The sequence below is a fragment of the Ursus arctos genome, unplaced genomic scaffold (genome assembly GCF_023065955.2).
Source record: "Ursus arctos isolate Adak ecotype North America unplaced genomic scaffold, UrsArc2.0 scaffold_17, whole genome shotgun sequence".
In the NCBI taxonomy this organism is placed as follows: domain Eukaryota; kingdom Metazoa; phylum Chordata; class Mammalia; order Carnivora; family Ursidae; genus Ursus; species Ursus arctos.
In genome coordinates, this window is record NW_026622841.1 from 42,805,452 (window position 1) to 42,829,092 (window position 23,641).

Genomic DNA, 23,641 nt, shown 5'->3' on the forward strand with positions numbered 1-23,641 from the left:
GTTTTGGGCGCCAAGAGCACAATGAGCAGCTTTCCCCAACTCAAACACCCCCTCCGAGTGGAACGTCTCTTTTTCCTTTCTAGGATGAAAGCTTTGATCAAAATGGGCCACGGAGCCAATGTGTCATCATAGTTTAGTATATACTTGAAACATGGGGTTGGGTTTTGTTTTGGTCTACCTTTGATCTATTTTCCCCGTATTACTTTTTCTCCTCGTGATAAGGAACTGAGTAAGGCATCAAGTGAAAACTTGATGTCTTCTGGAAAACGTGGGAAAGAGGTGCGTGAGTAGTCAGCATTTTGAGTAAAAGTGGCTGGCTAACATAAACATTTGTGTTTTAAGAAGTAGTGATCAAGGGGGCGCCTGGGTAGTGCAGTCGTTAGGCGTCTGCCTTTGGCTCAGGGCGTGATCCTGGCGTTCCGGGATCGAGTCCCACATCGGGCTCCTCCGCTATGAGCCTGCTTCTTCCTCTCCCACTCCCCCTGCTTGTGTTCCCTCTCTCGATGGCTGTCTCTCTGTCACATAAATAAATAAAATCTTTAAAAAAAAAAAAAAGTAGTGATCAAGGGATAAGAAATACTTTTGTAGTGTATACCTGTCATTGCTTAATTCAGATGTACTCCGTATAATGATTCTAAAAGGCTATTTCCTTTGTATTTTAAAACTTTAAACACTGTTTTGTGTTTATCAGTTTGAATTTCACTATTCCCAACATTGGACCACAATACATATTTCTAAGCCCCCAAAAAAGAAAAAAAATGACAAGAAGTGGCCATTCATACTAGACCAGCTCTGGAGAATCCATGTTATATATACTGGTTAGACCCCTCAGGGCAGATCCCCTGGGTATCCATCGAGAGATTTCCTTTTTATTTTGTGTGAACTTTCGTGCATAACTGCATTTTGTTGAGGAAATGTTCCTTGGTCTTTGTCAGAATCTCAGGAGTGAAAGAAAGGGTCCTAGAGAGTTTTTCTACCTCTCAGTAGAGAGAGAAAGTGATCCCACTTATTTCTTTTACTCTGCATAAATTGAAACCAATTTCATTTCAACTTTATTTTGTAAAGTAGCACTTATCAGAGAACCGATTTCTGTTCTTGTAAAATATACAGACATGTAGTGAAAATTCAGGGTACCAGTAAGGAGCCTAGTGAAATCTACCTGGTGTTTATTATCCTTCCTGTGGAAAAAGTTATTATTCACAGAAGTGGTGTTACATTCCGTGGTCAGTCATCAAACAAGGAAGGAATAAACACGACTCTTCACAGTTTCATCATGGGTATGCGCCTTGCTCAAAATGTATTAAAGGGGAGTATTTTCATCATGCTATTACTGAATAATTAAATTAGGCCAATGTTCTGTGGATGTGGAATAATGTAATTTACTTTGTTGAATGATTAGCCAATCAGATTTCTCTCATTTTCTAAGGCAATAGATTGACTAAAATGTGACCATAAACAAAATAGATTTTATTAGGCATAATCTACTTTGTAAACAAATGAAATTAATTCTTTGCCTGACCTAAAGCTTTGAAAATGAAAGACCAAAATTGAACACATGCTTCCAATTTTGGTTCTGTTACTAAGATGACACTTAATATAAAAGTTACAATTTAACTTCCCCTCAAGTATTCCATACTTGATACTAAATGACTCTTAGAAATATGTTCATCAACAGATGGGAGCCACTTATGGCCTCATAAACTCCAAAGCAAGTGAAATTATCTCAGCAAAATAGAAAGATTACAAGGAAGCCTCATCTGGTTATCTCAGAGATGATTAATGCATTGCGTATTGGTTCAATGGTGCAATGAATATTGACAGATAATCACCCTTCCTCATATGAAAGAAATACGGAGGAGATGAATGCTACTCATGTAGGTTTTTAATCAATCAATAAGCAATTTTAGCACGTGCCCTATGCTTGGAGCTGAGCTCAGTGCGGCGAGATGTGGAGCCAAGTGGCAGCACAGACCCTGTTCTAAAGGGATGGTCTGTCTTGGAAGAGAAGACTGACACACCTTGCGCGCTGCACAGGGTGACAGGCTGTGTTATGCTTACTTGCTATTAACCGCCCGGCATAGATACTGTGGGAGTTCTGAGAAGTCAACAATCAATGAAAAGTGGCCAAGGAAGGATCGTGGAGAACTTGAAACCAAACTTATTTAGATTTGGTTCAGCAGGAAATATAATGTGCTGGCAGCGAAGTTTTGGGAATTGAGAAATGACCTCAGGAAAATTAGTGTGGAATTTTCTTAAAACCATATCCTGTGTTTTCCTTTTTGCTCTGTCTCCAGTGGTACCAGCCACCAATCTCTCCCCAGGCTACTCTGCTTCCCCGTCCTGCCAGGCCCCCAGTCCCGTTCTCCCCTGGGCCGGGAGAGTGAGATTTATAAAACGTCAGGCACATCGTGCTATTGCCCTGTCTGAAACCTCCAGTGGCTAATACTACACTTCTCATGAGACCCAGCGTCCTTCCCTTGATCTCCACAATCTGAGTGCCCTACAAGATATGGTCCCACCCTCCTCTTTGATTTCGTCTTGTGTCACTGTGCCCTTCCCGCTCATGCGACAACCACGCAGGCCATACCCTCTGTCCTTCTGCCTGGCCTGGCTCATCCCCATGCGAGGACCCTTTGCGCTTGCTGCCCCTGCCCGAAATGTTTGTCATTCAGATCTCTGCTCCAGTCGCTTCTCCCCAAATAGATTAGCTGTCTATTTCATGCAGTCTCTCCATTCCCCACCCTCCGCCCCCCGCTACTCACACTTTTCCACATCAGTCTGCTTTAGTGTTTGTTTCACACTTACCACCATGGACATTTTTCTTGTTTATTCATTTATTTGTCCATTATCTTCCTCCACCCACAAGAACATAAGTACCATAAGAGCAGGACCCTTTTCAGTTATTTGCTCGAAGGTGTTAAACCATACACGTATTAGATGCTCAATAAGTACTTCTCAGATGAATGCCGTGCTTAATTCATTCTGCAGACAGCCAGTGACAGTAGTCTGGCCATGAAAAAATGTGCACAAGTGCTATGTTGATGGTGGGAGTGAACACTTCAGAGAAAAAATGAATAGAATTTGGTGTCTGAATATGGGAAGTGAAATAACAGTCTAAGACAGACATTAACATGAGGCCCCCGGGGTTCCTGCAGGAAGGCGATACTCTCAGTAGAAATATAAAAGTCATGGTTAAAAGCCACAGTTTATGAGTATATACTGCATATCGGGCATTATGTATGTATTTCATTTATTTTTCACAACTCCATTAGGTACGCATCATTCTCTGTTTTATAGATGGGTCAAGAAAAAACTGAGTCAACTACCACAAGTTGTTCAGTTAGAGAGCCTATTCCAGTGAGTGAGGTTGATTTGGTAGAAAAGTGCTGGTTTAATAGTAATTGACAATTGCACATTAAGCAACATGTGGATATTCATCGCAAACCCACTCTCCCCACTCATCCTCTTCCTACGGCCTCGGTCCAGGAGCTTTCCTTTAACTAAAGAGGACTGGAGCCCTGGCAGGGCTCAAGACAGGCAAACTGACCCTCCCTGCCATTTAGTATCAAGATACCCCTCCCCTCTCAGGAGGGAGCATGCTCTGATCCCGGGAATCTCAAAGGATGGATCATGAGTCACAGGCGAAGCAAGAGGGTTTTCCCACTGGTCTGAGGACTGATCTAGAAGTGCAAGTCTTGTCTTTGGTGTTCACAGGTGGCTGATGCTCAAATCCCTCCACTTTCAGTTACCATACTGGCGGTAGGCTAGTTACCAGTGGCCTTCAGTTACGGAGACCCTAAGAGAATTCCCTGTGTGGAGCCTGAGACTTCCTTCCGCAGGTTGGGCACAGTGTTCCCTTGAATGGGGGGTAGGTGGAATCAAGAAGCTGTGAAATTACTTCTGAGCCAGGTACACCGAGATGTGTTTGCTCCGTCCAAAGAGCAGATTACAGAATCGTAGTGAGGCAAGGGAGGTGATGATGCCATGTCCGAAGGACCGTCAGAGAATTATGCTTGCTGGCTTGATGATATCAGTGTCTCTATAAATAGGTTAGACAGAAAATCCTGTCCATCAGGACTGGATATGAGAGAATTGTGATTGGGTATCAACACGAGTCCTGCCCTGCCCTCCCACTTGGCATTGCTGTTCCCAGGGCTCAAGTAGCTTTGGACTAGTAGGTAATGGGTGGTGGAAGAGGCATTTGCCCAAGTATATGCTGCTTCCCGGGACTTGGACTCTGCCTAAAGAAAGCAACGGAAAGGGTTGCTCAACCCCCAGCACCACCACCCACGTTGGCCAGTGTCCCATTCACACTTACTGAGGCTGGGCTGCATATGGCAACCGCCTCTCTGTGACCCTCCCATGTCCACTAGGAGCTCATTCTATACCAGCTCTGGGGAATGAGGTTGTATAAACACCGAAGACTCCCAGCCTCAGGCTAAAGGATCAGGACGAGTGCCGCTCCTACCTGGCCTTGCGAAGGAAGGGGGACCCAAAGGAGAATCCATGGCCAGGATTAGTCTTAGTCAATGTTTCCATGACATCTTGAATCGAGTAGAGTCATCTACAGGAGAAACAACTCATTTTGGAAACCCCGAAATGCCTCAAAATTTAGATTAAAATAGTATAAATATAAATTAAAATAAGATAAAACTGATAAAATGGAGCACATAAAGAGATAAGAGATACAAATATGCATTTTAATCATCACTTTGTTTCGGTAGAGATGTCTTCCTTCTGAGGCCCTCATCTCATAACTCACTCTGCTGCCCCTTGCCTCTCTGTCCTTCTTTGCTGTGAGTTTATGTCTTACTTTCTCCCTTCGCGTGCCTTCTCACCCTGAAATCCCCAAAGGAAGCCCCAGTCGGCCTGGCCTCAGGATCGCCATGGCATGATCTGGTGCCCGAGGCAACTCTGTCTTCCTAGTACAGGGCCAGAAGCCACGGTGGCTCTGAAGCCTGAGGGGCCTGCTCTGGACTGAGAGGGTTGGACCAGGCTTGGGGGAGGCAACCTTGGGTAAAGCTGAGTTGTCAAATAGGCAGGCAAGTAAGCCAGAGGGGCCTGCGTGTCGCTCAAAGATGCTGACACAGGCAAATCTGATCTGGGGCTGGCAGATGCTTAACCAAATAAGACGAATGGAATGTGTTCCTGCCAGTGTCACTGTTGCTCTCACAGCGTGGCCGTTCTCAGAACTCAAGTGGCTTTGGACCGGTAGGCAATGAATGGGAATGAAACAGGCCATTGAGCGTATGCCGCTTCCTGGGACTGAGTTCTCGCCCATGCCACTTCCACCATTGCCTTGATGTAGCTGTTCTCTTGGACTCTGCTTCTCTTTAAGGCTCATGTTTTGTTTTGTTTTGTTGCTCTTTACCAATAACGAGCCAATCCTCTCCGTGTTTTCCATTCTACAACCAGAGGGGAGATGGATTAATGGATTTAGCTAGTCACTGTCAACACACCTGAGCAGAAGCGATTGATCCAAACTTTCTCACTGGTTGCCAGCTGGCCTACGGATCAGCTGTCCTGAAAGCAGGTGCTCGCTCCTAATTAGTGTCCACCCCCATCACTTCATACGGGAATAGGGCCTGTTGCTCTGGTCATTTCAGTCTGAAGCTGGGAAGGCGGGCCTTCTGCGTGAGCTGCCCAGTGTCAAGGAAAAACCAGAGAAGAAAGGCACAGAGACAGGATGTGTTAACATTTTGAAGAAACCTACTATGTGTCAGGCACTCTACTAGGTACTTTGAAACTGCGTTTATCTAATACATTCTCAAAAAGACTCCTTTTTTTTTACCTGCCACCAGAATCAGAGGGCTGATATTTTAGGATGGCCTTGGGTAAATGGGTCCAGAGAGGCTTTTTTGCTCAAAGTTGCTTCTAGGTTGTAGGGCTGCCTGCTCTGGGCAAGAGAATTCTTAGGAATCTATATTCAGCTCAGTAAGACGAGATTCCATAAGGGGTTCCTTTTCTCAGCCTTATTTTATACATATGTATAAACTCACACCATGAATATTTCCAAAGGGCAAGTGACACTTCCAAAGAGCAAAGTGTTTGAGATCCCAGATGCCAGCCAATGCCATCACTTCCATTTCAACATGTCCAAGAACAAATATTAGGATCCTCACTTTAAAAATGGGAAAACAGAACCAGAATGTTAATTGACTTCCTGTAACAACACTGGCTGTGCCTTTGTAATATCCTCTCATCTCTTAATATTTCCTTGCATTTTGGCCAGACTTCCAGCTGACTACCAACACCTGTGACTCACTGCCTGAAGGAGTTTACCCTGGCTTCCTGTAGAGCCGGCGAGAATTGCCAGACCTCTTCCCTGTAGGAGCCTCCAACCATGGCTGATGGGATTTGGTGGGATAACTCTGGAGCTCTGAAAGTTCCCCAGGAGAACTGAGATCCAGTTCCTCCTGTGCTAACTTTCTTTAAAATTCACCCTATCCTCTCTGCCTTCTCTTCCCTATCTTACTTTCCTATTATCCTACAGTATTTGCCAGAAGCAACTCCAAATTAGCCACTTGCCTCAAATCGTTGACTCAAGGTCTGCTTCTAGGGAAACACTGACCTAAAATCACCCAACTAATAGGTGTAGAGCCTGGTTGACCTGACTCAAAATTAAATGTTCTTTATACTTTGTGGACCTATCCAGCCACCATGTTCCAGGCCTCACGGCGGCTTTCTTCTCTCTTGCACTTAACATCTCCATCCTATGGAAGCAGCCCAGCCTTCTCCTCCACTGCTGACCTGGGGCTCTGGCCCTCCCTGGCCCCCTGGTCCACCCTGAGTTGGTCCCCAATTCCACTATCACCTCATGGACTCATTCCCCTTGCTTGCTAATCCATACCTATAACACCAAAAAAGAGAGAAAAAGAGGGAAGGAAGGAAGGAAGGAAGGAAGGAAAGAAGGGAGGGAGGGAGGGAGGGAGGGAGGGAGGAAGGAAGGAAGGAAGGAAGGAAGGAAGGAAGGAAGGAAGGAAGGAAACTTTACACATAGGCTTCCAACTCAGGGCAGCAGGCTTCCTCTTCCCCATTATACCCCTGAAAACAAGAGCAAGAAATGTCCAGCAAGTGCATTTTCTGGAAGAAGGTGTCAGAGTCAAGGTTGCCCCCCATGTCTCCTCCAGAACCCTCTCAGATATACACACTCTTGTTGTTGTTCATCTTCAACGCAAGGGGATGAGCAGCTGGTTGACAATTACTAATTTTTAGAAAACTCAACACCAACTTGGAGATATTAAAGAGGCCTATTCCAAATCGATTAGATATCTAGAATTGCAGTGAAATATCAAAATCCTTGCACTGCAGCATCCACTTCTCTCCTTCTTTTACTGCAAATATCATTGACCGTCTTTGTCACTCTCCTCCCCATGGGACATGTGCAGACACACCCCAGAGAGAACATTGTGAGGATCAAACATTCGGAATGGATTTCACATTATCGCGCTGCAGCTCCTCGGTAAAGTTTCGAGTTTCTTTAAAAAGCAAAGTGTTGTGCTCATTCTTCCTGGGACAGAAGTGGAGAACTGGACTCTGTTCCTGACTCTTCCACTCACTCCACAGGGGGACCTTGGGCAAATTATTACAGAAGTAATTTTTATTTGTCCATAAATTTGAAAACAATAGCCTCATTTTTCTCAGGACAACTTAGAAGAAAGATAAAATGATAAATCTATAAAAGCACAATGAACTCCTTGGACAGAAGCCTTACCTACGTACATACATTGAGGTTACGTCTGTTTTCAGGTTCTGCTGGTTTCGCCAAACCAGGGAACAGCACCATTCTCAGTAGAAACTTCCCCCTTGATGTTGCCATCATGCCACATCCTCAGCGCTCATCTTTTACATTCCTTTGGCTTTAAGGGGAAAAAAAAGAGAGAGAGGAATTAAATCCAAAATTGAAAGAACTGGCAAATGAAATTAGAATTTCAATCCTTGCATCCAACGTGACTGTAGAAACGAGCTTGCTGGACCCGCTGGAATAGCCTCTCTACTGAAACTGTTGTTTTGGGTTCAAGCAGCTTCAGTGATTTAAAGATGGCAGCTGAGAGAGAACTAAAAGTCACTAGTTTCTCTGCCCCCCCCCTCCCCCGCTAGCTCCAAGTGTTCATTATTTCTTCCTGGGACTGTACGGGTGCTTTCTTTTCTTCTGTTTTCTTTCATCATCCTTATCGCCACTCCCACTGATTTTTTTTTTTCTTTCCCATTTCTGTCTCAATTGTCGCCTGCCTTCTTTCTTCCACTCAGCTTTATCCCCGCTGAGCGCTTAGCATAGACTCTTAACTTTGTTGTGTTTTCAGTGAGTGAGAAGAGGAAAACAAGACTTAAAAAGCAGAGGGAAAACATTAATATTCACCTAGAAAATGCTTGTCACATAGAGATGCTCATAAATATTTAAGGAATAAATCAATAAAAATAACTAATATTTATAGAGAACATACTTTGTGTTAAGCACTCTACACACACTTCCTATCATTCAACTATGCTGCAAAGTAGATGCTATTATTATCCTCATTTTAGAGACAAGGAGGCTGAAGCTTAGAGCTAAAATAGGTGAGCCAAGGTTGCTCTGATAGAAAATGATGGAGAGAGGGGCCACAAAACCAGGGCCACATGACTCAAAAGTCCCAGTTCTCAACTACCGTCCTCTCTTGTGACAGACATATGCTTTATGCCTTACTTACATCAATTCATTAAATGGGCATTAAACAGGGAGTAAATTGCTTGATGTACGATGCAGCTGAAAAAAGCCACGAATGAGTAAGCCCAAGGTTAGAAAGACAGCATTGGCAGGAGCTGTGTTAACTTGGGCCGGTTACGTAAACTCCCTGAGCTTCGAGTCCTTCATCTGTAAAATGAACATAGCCCTATCTCGTTGGGGTTGATGCAGTGGTTAAATTAGCTTGCTCCATTCCCCTGGCCTTTTAACTAGGCAAACAAAATGAAGAAGAATATTCTAGAGAGATGAAATAAGTCACAGAGACAGGAAACAGAAGTGATTTTGCACGGCACACACTTTCTCCAAGAAACCCTCCCCACCCTCCAAGCTGGGATTGAACCCCCCTTTTCTTGCCCTCCTAGCATCAGCTCCTTCTGGTCTTGCCACCTGCCCTAAGCTTGGTAATTCTAGGTTTTCTTTTCTGTATCTCCCTCCCCTCCCCTGCCCCTGAGGCTGCCCCAGAAGAACAGGGACCAACTATGACTTGCTGGCTATGCCTCCAAAATGCAGCCCAGTGCCTGGCACCAAGTAAGTGCTCGGGAAACATTTGTTCAGTGAATAAGTGAAAATGGAAGAGCAAGGGGTGAGCATGGAGGAGACGGCTGATGGCGCTGGATATTCGGACTGTGGGCTCACACTCCTCCCCCATTGTCCCAATGTCCTGGTGGAAATGCAGTCCATCTTCATCCCTCTCATAATGAAGCAATCGGCTTCTGAAGCCCTTGACCTAAGATTGAGAGGAACAGCTGTGCACAGAGGTACCAGACAGAGACACACTGGTTTGCATCCTCAGAAAGGACCCGCTTTCAAGCATCCCACCCACTGCCCTCATCACCCTTATTAACCACTAGAAATAACTAGGGCTTCGGGATGGTATGAAGAAATCTAACTGCGCTCATATCTAGATAGAAGATAAATCACAAAAGATACATTACTAAAAGTAATGCTATATCATTAAACCAGAAAAATGTCAAAACTCAGTGATAGGAAGGGGCACATCTAATCACCAATATTATCATCATCAAATATAGCTGTTAATTGCCCGCAAGTTCCCCCCACAACAGGCACAGGCACTGTGGACATTCTGACCTCAGAACAAAAACCAAAAAAACTGGGCTCAGGCAATGTCCCTTTTCCTCAAGCTGTGTGCCTTAAACAAGTTACTTAATGTTTCTGAGGTTCATCTGTAAAATGGAAGTAGAAGGTGACCGTAGTGATAGGTGGTGGTGTGTTACGGGTCTGGCACATGGCAGGCACTCAGGACCAGCAGATGTTGTGATCATTATGGCGGCTCTAAGTAATGCCTTCAAGGCCCATAAATTCAGCTAGTTCCTCCCCCAACCAACAACTTCCCAATCTGTATACCCAGCTCTGGACTCCTAACACCGACACCCCTATCTCTCAAGGGCACCTCAAACTCAAAAAGCCTGAAACTGAAGATAGTGAATACCCACCCCCACCCCATTGCCTCCCACGGGACCTGCTTCTCCCTCTCTGGGAAATGGGGAGCCATTCCTTACACTTCTTTCGCCCCCTCTCTTCCACTCTTACGGTCTGACCAATTTCCTAAGTTTACTTCAAATAATTCCCTTTTTCTGCATTCTTACCTCATTGTCTTGGTTCCTGTCCTAAGAATTCCTGATGGACTATCACAGTTGTCTTTTACATCTAGATATGCTTGCCCCCAGCTGCACCTCCCCACTGCTGCTGGAATGTTCACTCTAAGTCCCTGTCTTATGGAAAATCCCTGTCATCCATATGGTAAAGTCTAGACTCTTTATATGGTCATGAGGAGTCAATCCCAACCTCAATTGCCTCTCCCTCTTATCTGCATCTGGTCCCCAAGGGTCTTCTCACTGTCAGCTTGTATAGTCTCTCCCATCCCTGGCTTGTTGACCTACAACTCCCAGTATCCTCCCAGATTCATCCCAGGCATCACTTCTCTGTGAAGTTTGCTCCCCAAAATTTCTTCAGACAAACGAAGTACTCTAGTCTCTGTTCCCCAATACCTTATGTATCCTTTCATTATGGCAATTATCACATTTTTTTCGTAAACTGCTTCTTTTTATCAATCCAATTAAACTTTGACCTCCTCAAGGGGCTATAAAAGTTTATCTATTTTATCTTTGTTTATACAATGCCAAACACAGCATATAGTAGTAGTTCAACATATGTGTGATGCATGAATGATCAAGTCCTGCAGTTACATAACAGCATAAGAGCAGATAAAGTCTTACAGAAGTACAATGCTTGTCAACTGCATAAAGCCAACGTGAGTTAATTGCCCAAACGAAGGGAAGTACAAGAATGATATTGCTCTTTACTTCAATTAAATTCAAAACATATGTTTATTCAAGAGACTATTCTAGAGGCTAGTGGAGATTCCACAGATTTATAACACTGCACACTGACCTTTAATAAGCTTAAAATAAATGGGAGAGCTAGTCACCTAAACAACCAACTATAACAACTAACCAGGGTAAAATAAAAGGTGCTCAACAAAAGACTTAACACTCAAACCAGGTCAGATTTTATGCCCTGCTGTCCCACTTCCGCTCCCCCAGTCTCCATTGGCATGCCGCTGAGGTTTTGCCACTATGGTAATAGACTAATTAATTGTGTAATTATTTGCTTAGGGTCTCTTTCCCTATAAGAATATCAGCTCCATGTGGGCAAGGATCACATTTGTCTTACCCAGCCCACCCTCCTGGGCATCTAGCCCTGTGCCTAATGTGTGGTACACCCTCAGTGAGTTTGGAGGGAGAGAGAAAGCAATTAATGCCAATGTACAGAGCAGGCATATGGAAACAGAGGCCTTAAGAACCAAGAACAAAGCTTTCAGATTTACTGCAGACTTCATGAATAGTCCACAATTTTTTTTCCATTAGATTTCTTTGAATACTCATTTTGCTCATCCGTAGTGATCTATCTTTTAACTGACTTGGCAAGCGTATCCATTCTTCAAAGGTATTTATGGGAAACTATAGCTTTCTGCCTTGGTGTGCAATTTAGCTGTGGCTAAGAGAGTTTTCCCAATGAGAAAATCAAATAACAATGTGAGCTGGAATAAAATCACTTTTTTCACAGGTGGTACAGACTAAATGCTAACGTTGTTTTGAAGAGAGCAGAATCCCTTGCTGGAGTCGTGGGTGGTTTTCAGGGGGAAAGCAGGATTTTCTATCAGCCTAGGAGATTTGGAAAGTCCCAAGCAAGGGGGAGAACATGAGTGGAGGGTGGTGAGAGCCCAGTGGAAGCAAGTAGAAGACCGTATGTGTCAAGACAGGAGCAGAGCACAAAGTGACAAGCCCAGTGGTGACAGGCTGCCGAAGCCAGCTAAGGAATCCGGACTTGTGTTTATATATAGTTGAGCCAGTTCCAGATTTTAAGGGATGAAAAGTAAAATGTTTTAGGAAGACTTATTATTTGGCAATAATTTTCAGGGAGACCAATTAGTAGGATACTAAAGAATACCCAATTAAGAGATAATAAATGAAAAAGATTTTTAAGAGGCATTATGAGATGTAAATTAACCAATTTACTTTCTGATTGTTAAAGCATCTCTCAGATTTTGTGAGTGGGTGGCCAGAATGTAATAGAACCATTTCAGAAATAGAAAAAAGCGCAGGAGGAGCCACTTTGGGAAGGAACAAGATACGTTTGGCTTTATAGACATTTGCTTCGGGGACAAGCAGAACGAGGTGTCCTGAAGGAAAATAGGGATGGAAGAGTCTACTCTTTTTATTACTGTTGTTATTGTTATCGGCATGATGATGATGGTGGTGGAAATTCATCAGTATAAGCTTCAAATTTAAAATAACGTTATCTCATAGCCATATTATGGAAGCAGCCCAAGTGTCCATTGACTGATGAATGGATAAAGAAAATGTTGTGTACACACACACACACACACACACACACACACACACCAGAATATTGCTCAGCCATAAAAAAGAATGAAATCTTACCATTTGCAACAACGTGGATAGATAGAGAGGGTATAATGCTAAGTGAAATAAGTCAGTCAGAGAAAGACAAATACCCTATGATTTCATTCATTTGTGGATTTCACTCAAATGTGGAATTTAAGAAACAAAACAAATGAACAAAGGGGGGAAGAAAGAGACAAACCAAAAAATGGACTCTTACCCATAGAGAACACACGGATGGTTACCAGAGGGGAGGTGGGTGGGGGATGGATGAAATACGCAATGGGGATTAAGACTATACTTATCATGTAAGCACTGAGTAATGTATAGAATTGTTGAATCACTATATTGTACACCTGAAACTAATATGACACTGTATGTTAACTGTATTAGAATTAAAATTAAAAACTTAATAAAAAATAATAATGAAATAAAATACCATTAATCTCAATTTTAGTAGTCCAAACCCCTCAGTCATGAAAAGCCTTTGCTGTGATTGAAAGAAATGGAGTGGGGATGGGCGTAGGAAGGAAGTCACCACACCCTAATAATGATTTTTATAAGGTGAGTGATGGTGAGATAAGGGGGCACTAGGAGAAGGTCTAGTGGCTGCAACAAGAAGCCTCCTGGGGTGTCGTTACTTAGAATTAACACCTAGCCCATCCCTTGGTTTACTCAGAGCTGAGGAAACTACCTAGTACTCAATAAACGAATAGGAGATTGAAGTTTCATGTATGAGCAATGAACTTTCCCCTCATGCAGTTATCTCCCTAGCCAAACTAGTCATTAGAAAGTAGTTTGGGGAACATGGACTTCCATCTGGTCTGTGTGAGGGCTGATGTGACATTCCCACCCATAGCAGACTATGTGTCTCTACTTAACTAAGATATTCACATCCGCCATATTTGATGTCTTTCTCTCCTGGATGGTTTGAGACAAACTCTTACTTTTTTACTTTCATTTGCAATACTCTAGTTGAGTGGTCCCTCAAATGCCATTACTGCCTGCAGAGCCCCTGGGGAGCTTGTTTAAGTTAGAGTCGGGAGGCGCCTGGGTGGCACAGCGGTTAAGCGTCTGCCTTCGGCTCAGGGCGTGATCCCGGCGTTGTGGGATCGAGCCCCACATCAGGGTCCTCTGCTATGAGCCTGCTTCTTCCTCTCCCACTCCCCCTGCTTGTGTTCCCTTTCTCGCTGGCTGTCTCTATCTCTGTCAAATAAATAAACACAATCTTTAAAAAAAAAAAAAAAGTTAGAGTCGGGAGGCCCACCCCCAAAGATTCTGCTTCCGTGTGTCCTCAGTGAGGCTGGGAGGCAGACTGCTGGCGAGCCTCCAGACGTCCCGGGCAGCAGGGAGTGACTTTGTACCAATCTGATTTGGCAGGCAGGTAGGACTCCGAGCCCTCCATCCTGCTTTACCATGAGCAGCTCTGCATGTACCTATTTTATTTGCGTTCTCTTCTGCCAAAGATTTATTTGAATACAGATTTTCAGCACCCTGACAAGAATTGGTAAAGTATTTATCCAAGTTAACCTTGACCTTTCGATGAACACTTTTTCTTCGACAAGGTTATAAAACGGTTGTGTGGAAGCCATTCATGAAATAAAAATCGCATTTACTGCAAGAAATAAAGCAAACGAAATTTCTATTTTCATGAAAATCTATTTCCTCAGTCATTGCTCTCCAGTATAAATGAAAATGTAAAATTTCTGAATACCATATTGTCCGAGGCACTACCTGATTTTTAAATGTGTAGTAGTCATTGAAAAGAAGCTGAATTTCTCCTTCCACTTGATGCTTCAAGAAAATCTAAAATATCCCAAGTAAGAATGATTTGTATTTTAAAGTAACTATTTGTGCAAACACAACTCTGATTTTGTGTACATAAGAGGGACATCTTGGTTATGTGCAGGGAGTCATCGTACCACACTGGTTTTCCTATTTGGAATGAAACTAGCTGACACTAGTCTCTTTGACTTAAAAAGAAGAGGAAGAAAAATTAATCAATTAATTAATTAAAAAAGAAGAAGACTCATAATCATGATACAATCAAGGTATAGCCACTATCAATGTTTAGGAGAAGTTCACAAAGACCATAAGCTGGCATTGGCAAAAACACCATGGAAGTCTTTTTTGTAAATTTATTTTTTATTTAATTAAATATGGTATAAAGACAGGTGGAAGTGTAATATAATTGTGTAAATAAATCCTGTTAATAGATTTGTTTTTTACTGTATCCTGAAACTTGTGAAATAAAGAACCCCCCTCTGGTTTTTAAAAATCCCATTTACTCATTGAACAATTATTTCCTGATCATTTTCGATGTGTCAGGCAACATGCTAGGTACTGGAGATCCAACAGAGAATAGAAAAGGTAAGACCTCTGCAGTCATATTCTAGTGCAATAGAGTTGCATGGGGATGGGAGGAGTTAACGTAGAAGTAAGTAAGTAAAATCATTTCACATTGCAATAAATGCAATGAGGAAGATAATCAGGGTTCTCATTCAGGAACCTTATATGGGAGAGAATCTCAGAGGAGAACATGATTTAGAGAAGATGTGGACAGGGAATGCCTCCCTACAGAGGTGACTTTCTCAGAGCAAATAGAAGAACCAGGTGTGCTGGCTGCTAAGAGCTTGAGTAACTTAGTGGTCAGAGAATTGCAAAACCGGAAGTAGTGATGAGCTGCAAGGTTAGAGGATGGTGGTCAGAGAGACGATGGAGGTTGCATAGGCTCTGGTCTACGTGCAATGAAGAACGCTTCAGTTAAAAGTGAGGTGGTCAGGACCCCTGGGTGGCTCAGTCAGTTAAGTGTATGCCTTCTGCTCAGGTCATGATCCCAGGGTTCTGGGATCGAGTCCCACATGGGACTCCCTGCTCAGCGGGGAGCCTGCTTCTCCCTCTGCCCCTCCCCCTGCTCATGCTCTCTCTCTGACAAATAAAGAAAATCTTAAAAAAAAAAGAAGCGACATGGTCAAGGGGCTGAGAGTTTATTGGATGTCAGAGTCACCACACACAGTGACGAGAACGGGGATGAGAAGCAAAGTCTAAGCTAGGAGCTGAAGTCTTCAGTGCATGAAGCAGAAAGATCAGGTCTAAAGGCAACCGACAGCACAAGGAGGAGGAAGGGAAGTTCAGCAGAACACATGCACTTCACAGAAGCAGAAGCTTTTGCTGGTGGACATGTTCGAGAAGCAGCAGTGAAGTCCAAGGAAATTGTTCCCTGTCTTCTGGCCTGAGGGACAAGTGGTTCAAGTAAATAAAGTTGTGTCTACTTGAGAAACTACAAGGGAAGCAGAATTTTGGGGGCCAGCCAGGTTTCATGTAGAGAAAGTCATGGGAAACAAACATTCCAGAAGTCTCTGGAGATTAAAAGAGAATTTGATGACCACAAGCAGAAGGTCCAGAGGGCACAGTGGACGGCTGATTTCGTTTTTGTTCTTGTCAGTGGGGCAGGGAGAGAACTAATTAGGGTACGTGTAGAGACACACAAATTACAGTCTGGATAATAATGGACAGCTGGGGAATCTTGAAATTTACTAGGTCACTGGGATAAAACATTATTACTACTACTATAAATAATAATAGCAATTATTATTTATAGTTGTACTAGTAGAAGAAATAGCAGCAGAAATATATTGACGGTTTTATATCAGGCCTGTGCTAAGTACTCCCATGAAGTCAACCAATAACCCCATGATCCTCCAAAGCTCAAATCAAATTTCATATCATCTGTGAAAACTTTATGGACTTCAGGTCATTGATCAGAGTAAAGATGGATTCAGGCTTTTGACATCATTCTGGCAGTCTCTGAGAAGACAGAAGACAAATGATTTTAGAGTTGAAACTCCAAACATGTGGCTCAATGCTAAGGAAGAATTGGACAGCAGTTTTATGGGGCTACCCAAGTTGGTGTGTGGTGATGAGGGCTTACTCACACAATCTTCTTGCACTAGAAAGAAGCACTCCCTACCCCTACCCCACTTAAAGCTCATCTAGTAGAAGGACCATGATGCCTGGAGGTGGCTCCCATCCACAGTGATTTATTTCTCCGCTCTTTTGCTCAATTTGCTAGGATAGTCCTAATCAACCTGGAAGACTTAATTCCATGAATTCATTCAACAAATATATGAGAGCAGTTACTATAGGCTATAGACCATTCTAGGCACTGGGGATACAGTGGTAACTATATGGATGGTTGGACGGATGGATGGATGGATGATAAATAGATAGATAGATAGATAGATAGATAGATAGATAGATAGATAGATAACCTCTAAGAAACTTTCCCCACCACTCCCTTCACCACTAGGCTGGTGGCCCCATGCATTATTTCCACAGCACATCATTTATTCATTAGTTTTCCAATAACATGCTGACAATTCTATATGTATATCTCTAGGCCAGTCTCCTCAACCGTCCTTTTCAAGTCTAAGTGAGATCATGTTACTTCTTTGCTCAGAGCCCTTCAAAGGCTCCCTACATTACCCAGAGTAAAAGCCAAAGTCCTTACAATTTTTATCCCTAACAGGACACCACCTTGTAAACCCTGTCTTCCATGTCTTGCCTTATGCAGTCATTGCAAGAACTGTAGGAAGGATGTAGTCAGATGAACAGTAGATTCCGATTCATCCCACTGACAAGAGAACTAAATTCTTGTTCTACTTTTCATACAACTTTATATAGCAGGGTATCAAGTAAACTTGTCTGGATTCCCTAATCATTCTTCACTTAGGAAGGAGGAAAGATTTCATACATGAATGAAATCATATGATTATAGCTATTAAGTTATTATGATAAGCGAATTTTATAAAATAAAACATTTTCCAAGGGAAAAAATTATCTCTTTTTGCAGGTGCTTGGAAAACTGAAATGGTCATGAGGATTTTGTAGTTAACCTTGCTACAATTTTAAGTTGTAATGTATGACTTTGAACTCTTCTGTGCTTTAGAGAATACCCCAAAAACAACAACAACAAAAATTTCAATACAAATACAGCTACACTAACTAAATCAGTGCTTGCAGGTAATATGCTCCTGAATAGCTCAAGAATCATTGACCTACAGGATGATGGAGGACATTCTATTGTGTTACAGGCAAAGCTAAGATAAAAATTCAGGACACTCTCCTTTCCATCTTGTGGTTACCGTGTGTGTGTGTGTGTGTGTGTGTGTGTGTGTGCGCGCACACGCGCGCATATGCGCACATGCATTTTGAAAGGTTATATAATTGATAACCACAGATAACAAAGATAGTACAAAAATAATAACAGACTTACTATGATCATAGACTCAAATAGATACCAGTAGTTTTATCCTAATAATACTCAGATAATTTAGCATGAGAAAATCTATTAATGTAATGCAGCACATTAACATTAAATGAATGATAACATGAAGTAACCCAAATATATATAATATGAAATTGAAACTTTGGTGCAGAATGAAGCACGGATACCATTTTTCATTGTTATACTTTCTCTGAAGGAACTTACTAGAAAATGCATATTCAGCATGCTTTGCTAAATTGTTTTGACAGCTTACATGAAATGTGCTCTCCTCTCCTCAATAGTATTCTAACACAAATATGTTACAATTTGTGTATACCCACCTTTGTGAATATGCTTTCAATATTTCTCCTTCTCCATTTTAACAGAACCCCAAGTTCCACATACCTGAGGATCCCAAGGGAAAAAAGGAAAACCTTCTGCTCAACTCTGAGAGGCCAACTAGGGTCTTAAGGAAGACCAGCCACTCACAAGGAGAGGACCAAACTTTGGGTAAGACCACAGAGCCACCAACAATTAAGCTGAGTGAAAAACATGAAGGAACTAGGACCATTTTTAAGAAGTTCATCGAAATGAAGTGGCCATTGGACATTCGCCCTTTAAACAAAAGTTTAGTCAAAGACAACAGATGGAAGGAAACAGATGTGGCCCAGGAGACACGCAGGTCTTTCCTTCAGGAATTTTGCAAGAAGTATGGTGGGGTGAGTCGTCCTCAATCACATCTTTTTCATATGGTATCCAGGATCTATGTGGAAGATAAACACAAAATCTTATATTGTGAAGTACCCAAGGCTGGCTGCTCCAACTGGAAGAGAATTCTGATGGTGCTAAGTGGGTTGGCTTCCTCTGCATACAACATCTCCCATGATGCTGTTCACTACGGGAAGCATTTGAAAAAACTAGACAGCTTTGACCTAAAAGGGATATATACTCGTTTGAACACCTACACCAAAGCTGTTTTTGTTCGTGACCCCATGGAAAGGCTAGTGTCAGCATTTAGGGACAAATTTGAACACCCCAATAGCTATTACCATCCGGTATTTGGGAAGGCGATTATAAAGAAATATCGGCCAAATGCCTGTGAAGAAGCATTAAATAATGGATCTGGAGTCAAATTCAAAGAGTTTGTCCACTATTTGCTGGATTCCCACCGTCCCGTAGGGATGGACATTCACTGGGAAAAGGTCAGCAAACTCTGCTATCCATGTTTGATCAACTATGATTTTGTAGGGAAATTCGAAACTTTGGAAGAAGACGCCAATTACTTTTTACAGCTCGTGGGTGCTCCGAAAGAGCTGAAATTTCCAAACTTTAAGGACAGGCACTCTTCGGATGAAAGAACCAATACTCAGGTCGTGAGACAATATTTAAAGGATCTGACGAGAACTGAGAGACAATTAATCTATGACTTTTATTACTTGGACTATTTGATGTTTAATTACACCACTCCATTTTTGTAGTTTGCACTCATTTTCTAAAACCTTGTATTTACTCCATGATGATGGCCTCCAATCAGCTAACTGTAATTTTCCTACAATTCTCTGTATGAGAGAGAATTTAACTAAGTGCAGTTGTCTCGATTTAATGAAGGTTTTTTTCCCAAATAGGATGACACCAATTGGCACAAAGTTATAGGAAAATTACCTTACAGAGACGTGTAACCAACTTGACTTGCTCTAAAATGTTTGGGAAATAGCTGCTTTTGCATTATGGATTATATTATAGAAGCAATAACCTAGCCAGCTGCCACATTAGCTTCAACAGCCTCTTGCAACGGTAGGAAAAGGTCTAAAATAGCATGAGTATATGTCTACATCCTGGAATTTGTTGTCTAAAGTGCATGGATATATTTTTAGCAGTCTGTGACATACCACTCGAACATCGGAGAGTTTTCTTACACCCTGGAAATCTTTTTACCGACTGCAATGATAAATCAATTTTGAAATAATATTTTGGACCTAGGCATTTAACGTTAGATTGCAAGGCATATGTGATTTACAATATGAGAGTAGAGCAGAAAAACCAGATGAGGCTATGGCTTTTTATATTCAACAGGCAATAAAAAATGCACAACATGCTAAGATCAAACCAACAGAAACAACCTTCCTCTTCCAGAAGAACTTAAGGGAATTGATTCTGTTTTCTTTTGAGCCCTCTGTGCAGAGACAGAATGAACATAACCACTAAAGGTCTTTGCTTCTGAAGCAGGCGGTTGAGAAGTTTCAGCCTCGTCAGATATAAACGTGCTCCTAATTCTGGTTTAATTGGGCAGGGGGGAAATTGTTTCAGGATGGAATAATCATCAAAAACAAAAGTTGCCACTCTGAATGTAGGCCTCAAACAATAACAAAGTTTTATAAGAATATTATTGGAATCAAAGCATCATGTGCATAGCTTTGTACGTGGAATGTGCTCTAAGAATAGCTTTTGTTTCCAGTCCAATTACTTAGCTTGGGAATGACTTTTTAAAAACTCATATACGGCTTCAAAGATAGGTTATATTCTAGAGAATAAACAAAACAAGAGCCCCTAGAAACATTTTTAATAGGCTTATGCATAAACAAATTAAGGTGTTTTCTTTTTAAGTTTAAATATTCTATACCAACAGAGTCAGATACCATGGCATTCAAATATTAAATCAAAGTTTTCAGAAAATAGGACCATGTGTCACCCCTATCAAAAGTTGTAATGCATTTTGGGAATTTTTTCCAACGGACCCTAAATTTGAAGACACATTTGGATGGGGAACTTATTTTAATTGGTTGACTATTACTTTCAGTTGAAACCACATGTCATTCAAACGTTGTTTCAATGCAGCTCTTGAACATGTTCCTCTTCCCAAACGATCACTGCTTCTCATCAGTAAATATTCAGTAATATCTCTCGGAAAAAGTAGGTATTAATATTTAAATATTAATAGGCCAAGCTCGTTACAGTTGTACTTATTTCATTCTGATTTTCCATTTCATGGCTGAGTATTTATGAATTGCTTCACTCTACACATGCCTGCCTTGTGCCATCTGTGTCTCCCAACAAGGACGTAACTGCAGTGGGCTCCCAGATCTTAAGTATTAAACCTTCTAAGCCAACCTTTTACTACTTTCCACTCCATTTATTCTTGCCTTTAGACCATGCACTTAAGCTGTGCTGTTTTTAAGGAGTTTTACTCTAGAGTAATCTACATCGTATAATTTAAATTTTGCTGTACCATGTAGAGTGGACTCCTTATAACTTGGAGACATTGAAATTATCTTTTTACGGAGGAAGAGGGGGAATAGAAGCTATGCCAAGAGGCCTAAAATTTTATTCCTAAACTACAAAAAAAAAAAAAAAGCCCTAGTTTTCGATGGAATCTGCTCTAAAGTATAGAAGCAATTTTCTCAATGTTAGGAACAAAAAAAAAAAACCCTTCTTTTCATAACTTTGGAAGAAAAAAATAGAAACAAGTGTCCCATCTTTCTCTTATTAGCGTTTCTTTTTTTTTATATATAGATTTTATTTTTTTATTTGACAGAGAGAGAGAGACAGCCAGCGAGAGAGGCAACACAAGCAGGGGGAGTGGGAGAGGAAGAAGCAAGCTCCTAGCAGAGCAGGGAGCCTGATGTGGGGCTCCCTCCCAGGACCCTGGGATCATGCCCTGAGCCAAGGCAGACACTTAACGACAGAGCCACCCAGGCGCCCCTCTTATTAGCATTTCTAATGCACTTTTGAGGATGGAATATATATATATATATATATATATATATATATATATATATATATATGGAATATACACACACACACAAACATATATGTATATGTATGTACACACACATACAAATATATCGATAATAGTGTTTGGCAGTGGTGGGAGAGAAGAGGGCTGATGCTGTCTATCAAAGCTCTTCTATGCCTTTCGCTGTATATTCTCCTTTCCGGACCCTTTCCACTGAGCCTGGGTAACCAGAGGTGGTCCTTCGGGCATTCTCTTCCTAAAAGACCCCGATACCAGCAGGCATCCTGCATGGCTGTGTGTTCCAGAGGCCACATGTTAAAAAGGTTTTATGAAAGGGTGCCTTCGTGGCTCAGTCAGTTGAGCTTCTGACTCTTGGTTTCAGCTCAGGTCATGATCTCAAGGTCATGAGATCGAGCCCCGTGTTGGGAATCCATGCTCAGTGGGGAGTCTGCTTGAGGATTCTCTCTTTCCCTCTCCCTCTGTCCCTCCCCCCATGCTCTTTCTCTCTCTAAAATAAATAAAGATATCTTTCTTTTTTTAAGGGGTTTATGAAGGAAGAGCACATTTTTAATGACCTACTCTTCTTTTAAATGACTTCTGTTCATGGCAGGGCCAGAGAAACCAGTAATCGTCTTGGATTCCTTGTGATATTAATCGTTTCTGAATTATTCGGCTTTGCAGACCGGCTCACGTTCACCATTGTCATTTCTGCCTGTGCACAAGCCCCGGGTGTGAGCATCACTGCTCCTTCGGATAGTCACGGTTTCGTGGATTTAGATTCCTAAAGGCAAGTGACCAAATCTAGACTCATCTTCCAGATGTCCAAGATTCACATTCTAACACTAGCATGCTTTAGGTATAATTGTAAGTCCTCTAATTAAACCCTAAGGATCTTACTTGTTTTTATAGGCAGCAGTAACAACCGGGGCAGGCCCCTTCACTCTGTTATTCCCCTGTCTGGCATTACTAGTAGAGTAAAAGTTTGCAATTAAATCCAAAATCACAGTTACTTAACGTGGTAAACTATCTATGGATGTGTGTGATGGATGTGATTGTGCCCGGGAACTGCCATAAATTTCAATGGAGACGCATGTACAGGACACTCAACTTTCTAATTTTCTCACACGTGTTTGGAAATATCCATTAAGTCAATGGAAATGTGTGGCTACTTGCTAAATGCTCTAACTTCACAGGCTATAAAATATTATCTAGCAATTCAAGAGCTACATGGATACCATTTATAATCAGGAAGAGGAAAAAACTTTTCCACTTTATATATGAATAATTATTCATCAAAGAAGTATTGTCTCCTAAAATATATAGTGCTTAGCTGAAAAGAATATATAAGCAGAGGCAGAGGCAGGGAATTTTGAATACAAGTTCCCTTTGAAAGATCTTCTGCAGAATTGGTAGAACTTGGAATTCATAGGCTGAGGCTACTGTAAACATCTCCCTACTGTAAGTTCTCACTTGACCTCTTGGGGTGTCTTGAGCCTCTAGGCTTTCATGGAATATGGCAGAAACTCTGCCATGGCTGACATCCCCAACACGCTCTGAAACTTGAAGGATAGTTGCTCTTAGGCCTTTAACAGTAGCTCCATCACCTGAGGACCTTAGACGAAGGCTAACTCAGTTTAGTCCCACCTCTAGGGTCATATCTTTTTAATCTCAATCATAATCATTATAATAATATTCATAATCATAATCAAATGTTTACTCATTTATTTAATCTCCATAGTCAATCTAAGATGCTGTGTAGCCCACACACGTGCACACGCGTGCACACACACACACACACACACACTCTATAATAAAGAAAACTAGGGGTGGCTGGGTGGCTCAATTGGTTAAGCATCTGCCTTCAGCTCAGGTCATGATCCCAGAGTCCCAGGATTGAGTCCCACATCAGGCTCCCTGCTCAGTGGGGAGCCTGCTTCTCCCTCTCCCTCTGTCTGCTACTCCCCCTCTTTTGCTCCCCTGTCTCTCTCAAATAA

At 42.0% G+C, this 23,641-nt stretch overlaps 1 protein-coding gene across 3 annotated transcripts in view; it reads left to right on the forward strand.

Annotated features, from left to right (window-relative positions):
• Positions 1 to 21,350, forward strand: part of CHST9 (carbohydrate sulfotransferase 9) — a 224,153-nt gene extending 202,803 nt beyond the window's left edge. For all 3 annotated transcript variants that reach the window (XM_026496140.4, XM_057313165.1, XM_057313164.1), the window contains one exon: positions 18,301 to 21,350. In XM_026496140.4, coding sequence (XP_026351925.3) covers positions 18,301 to 19,392 — 1,092 coding nt within the window. In that variant the 3' untranslated portion in view covers positions 19,393 to 21,350. The remainder of the gene's footprint in view (positions 1 to 18,300) is intronic.
• Positions 21,351 to 23,641: the final 2,291 nt, after the last annotated feature.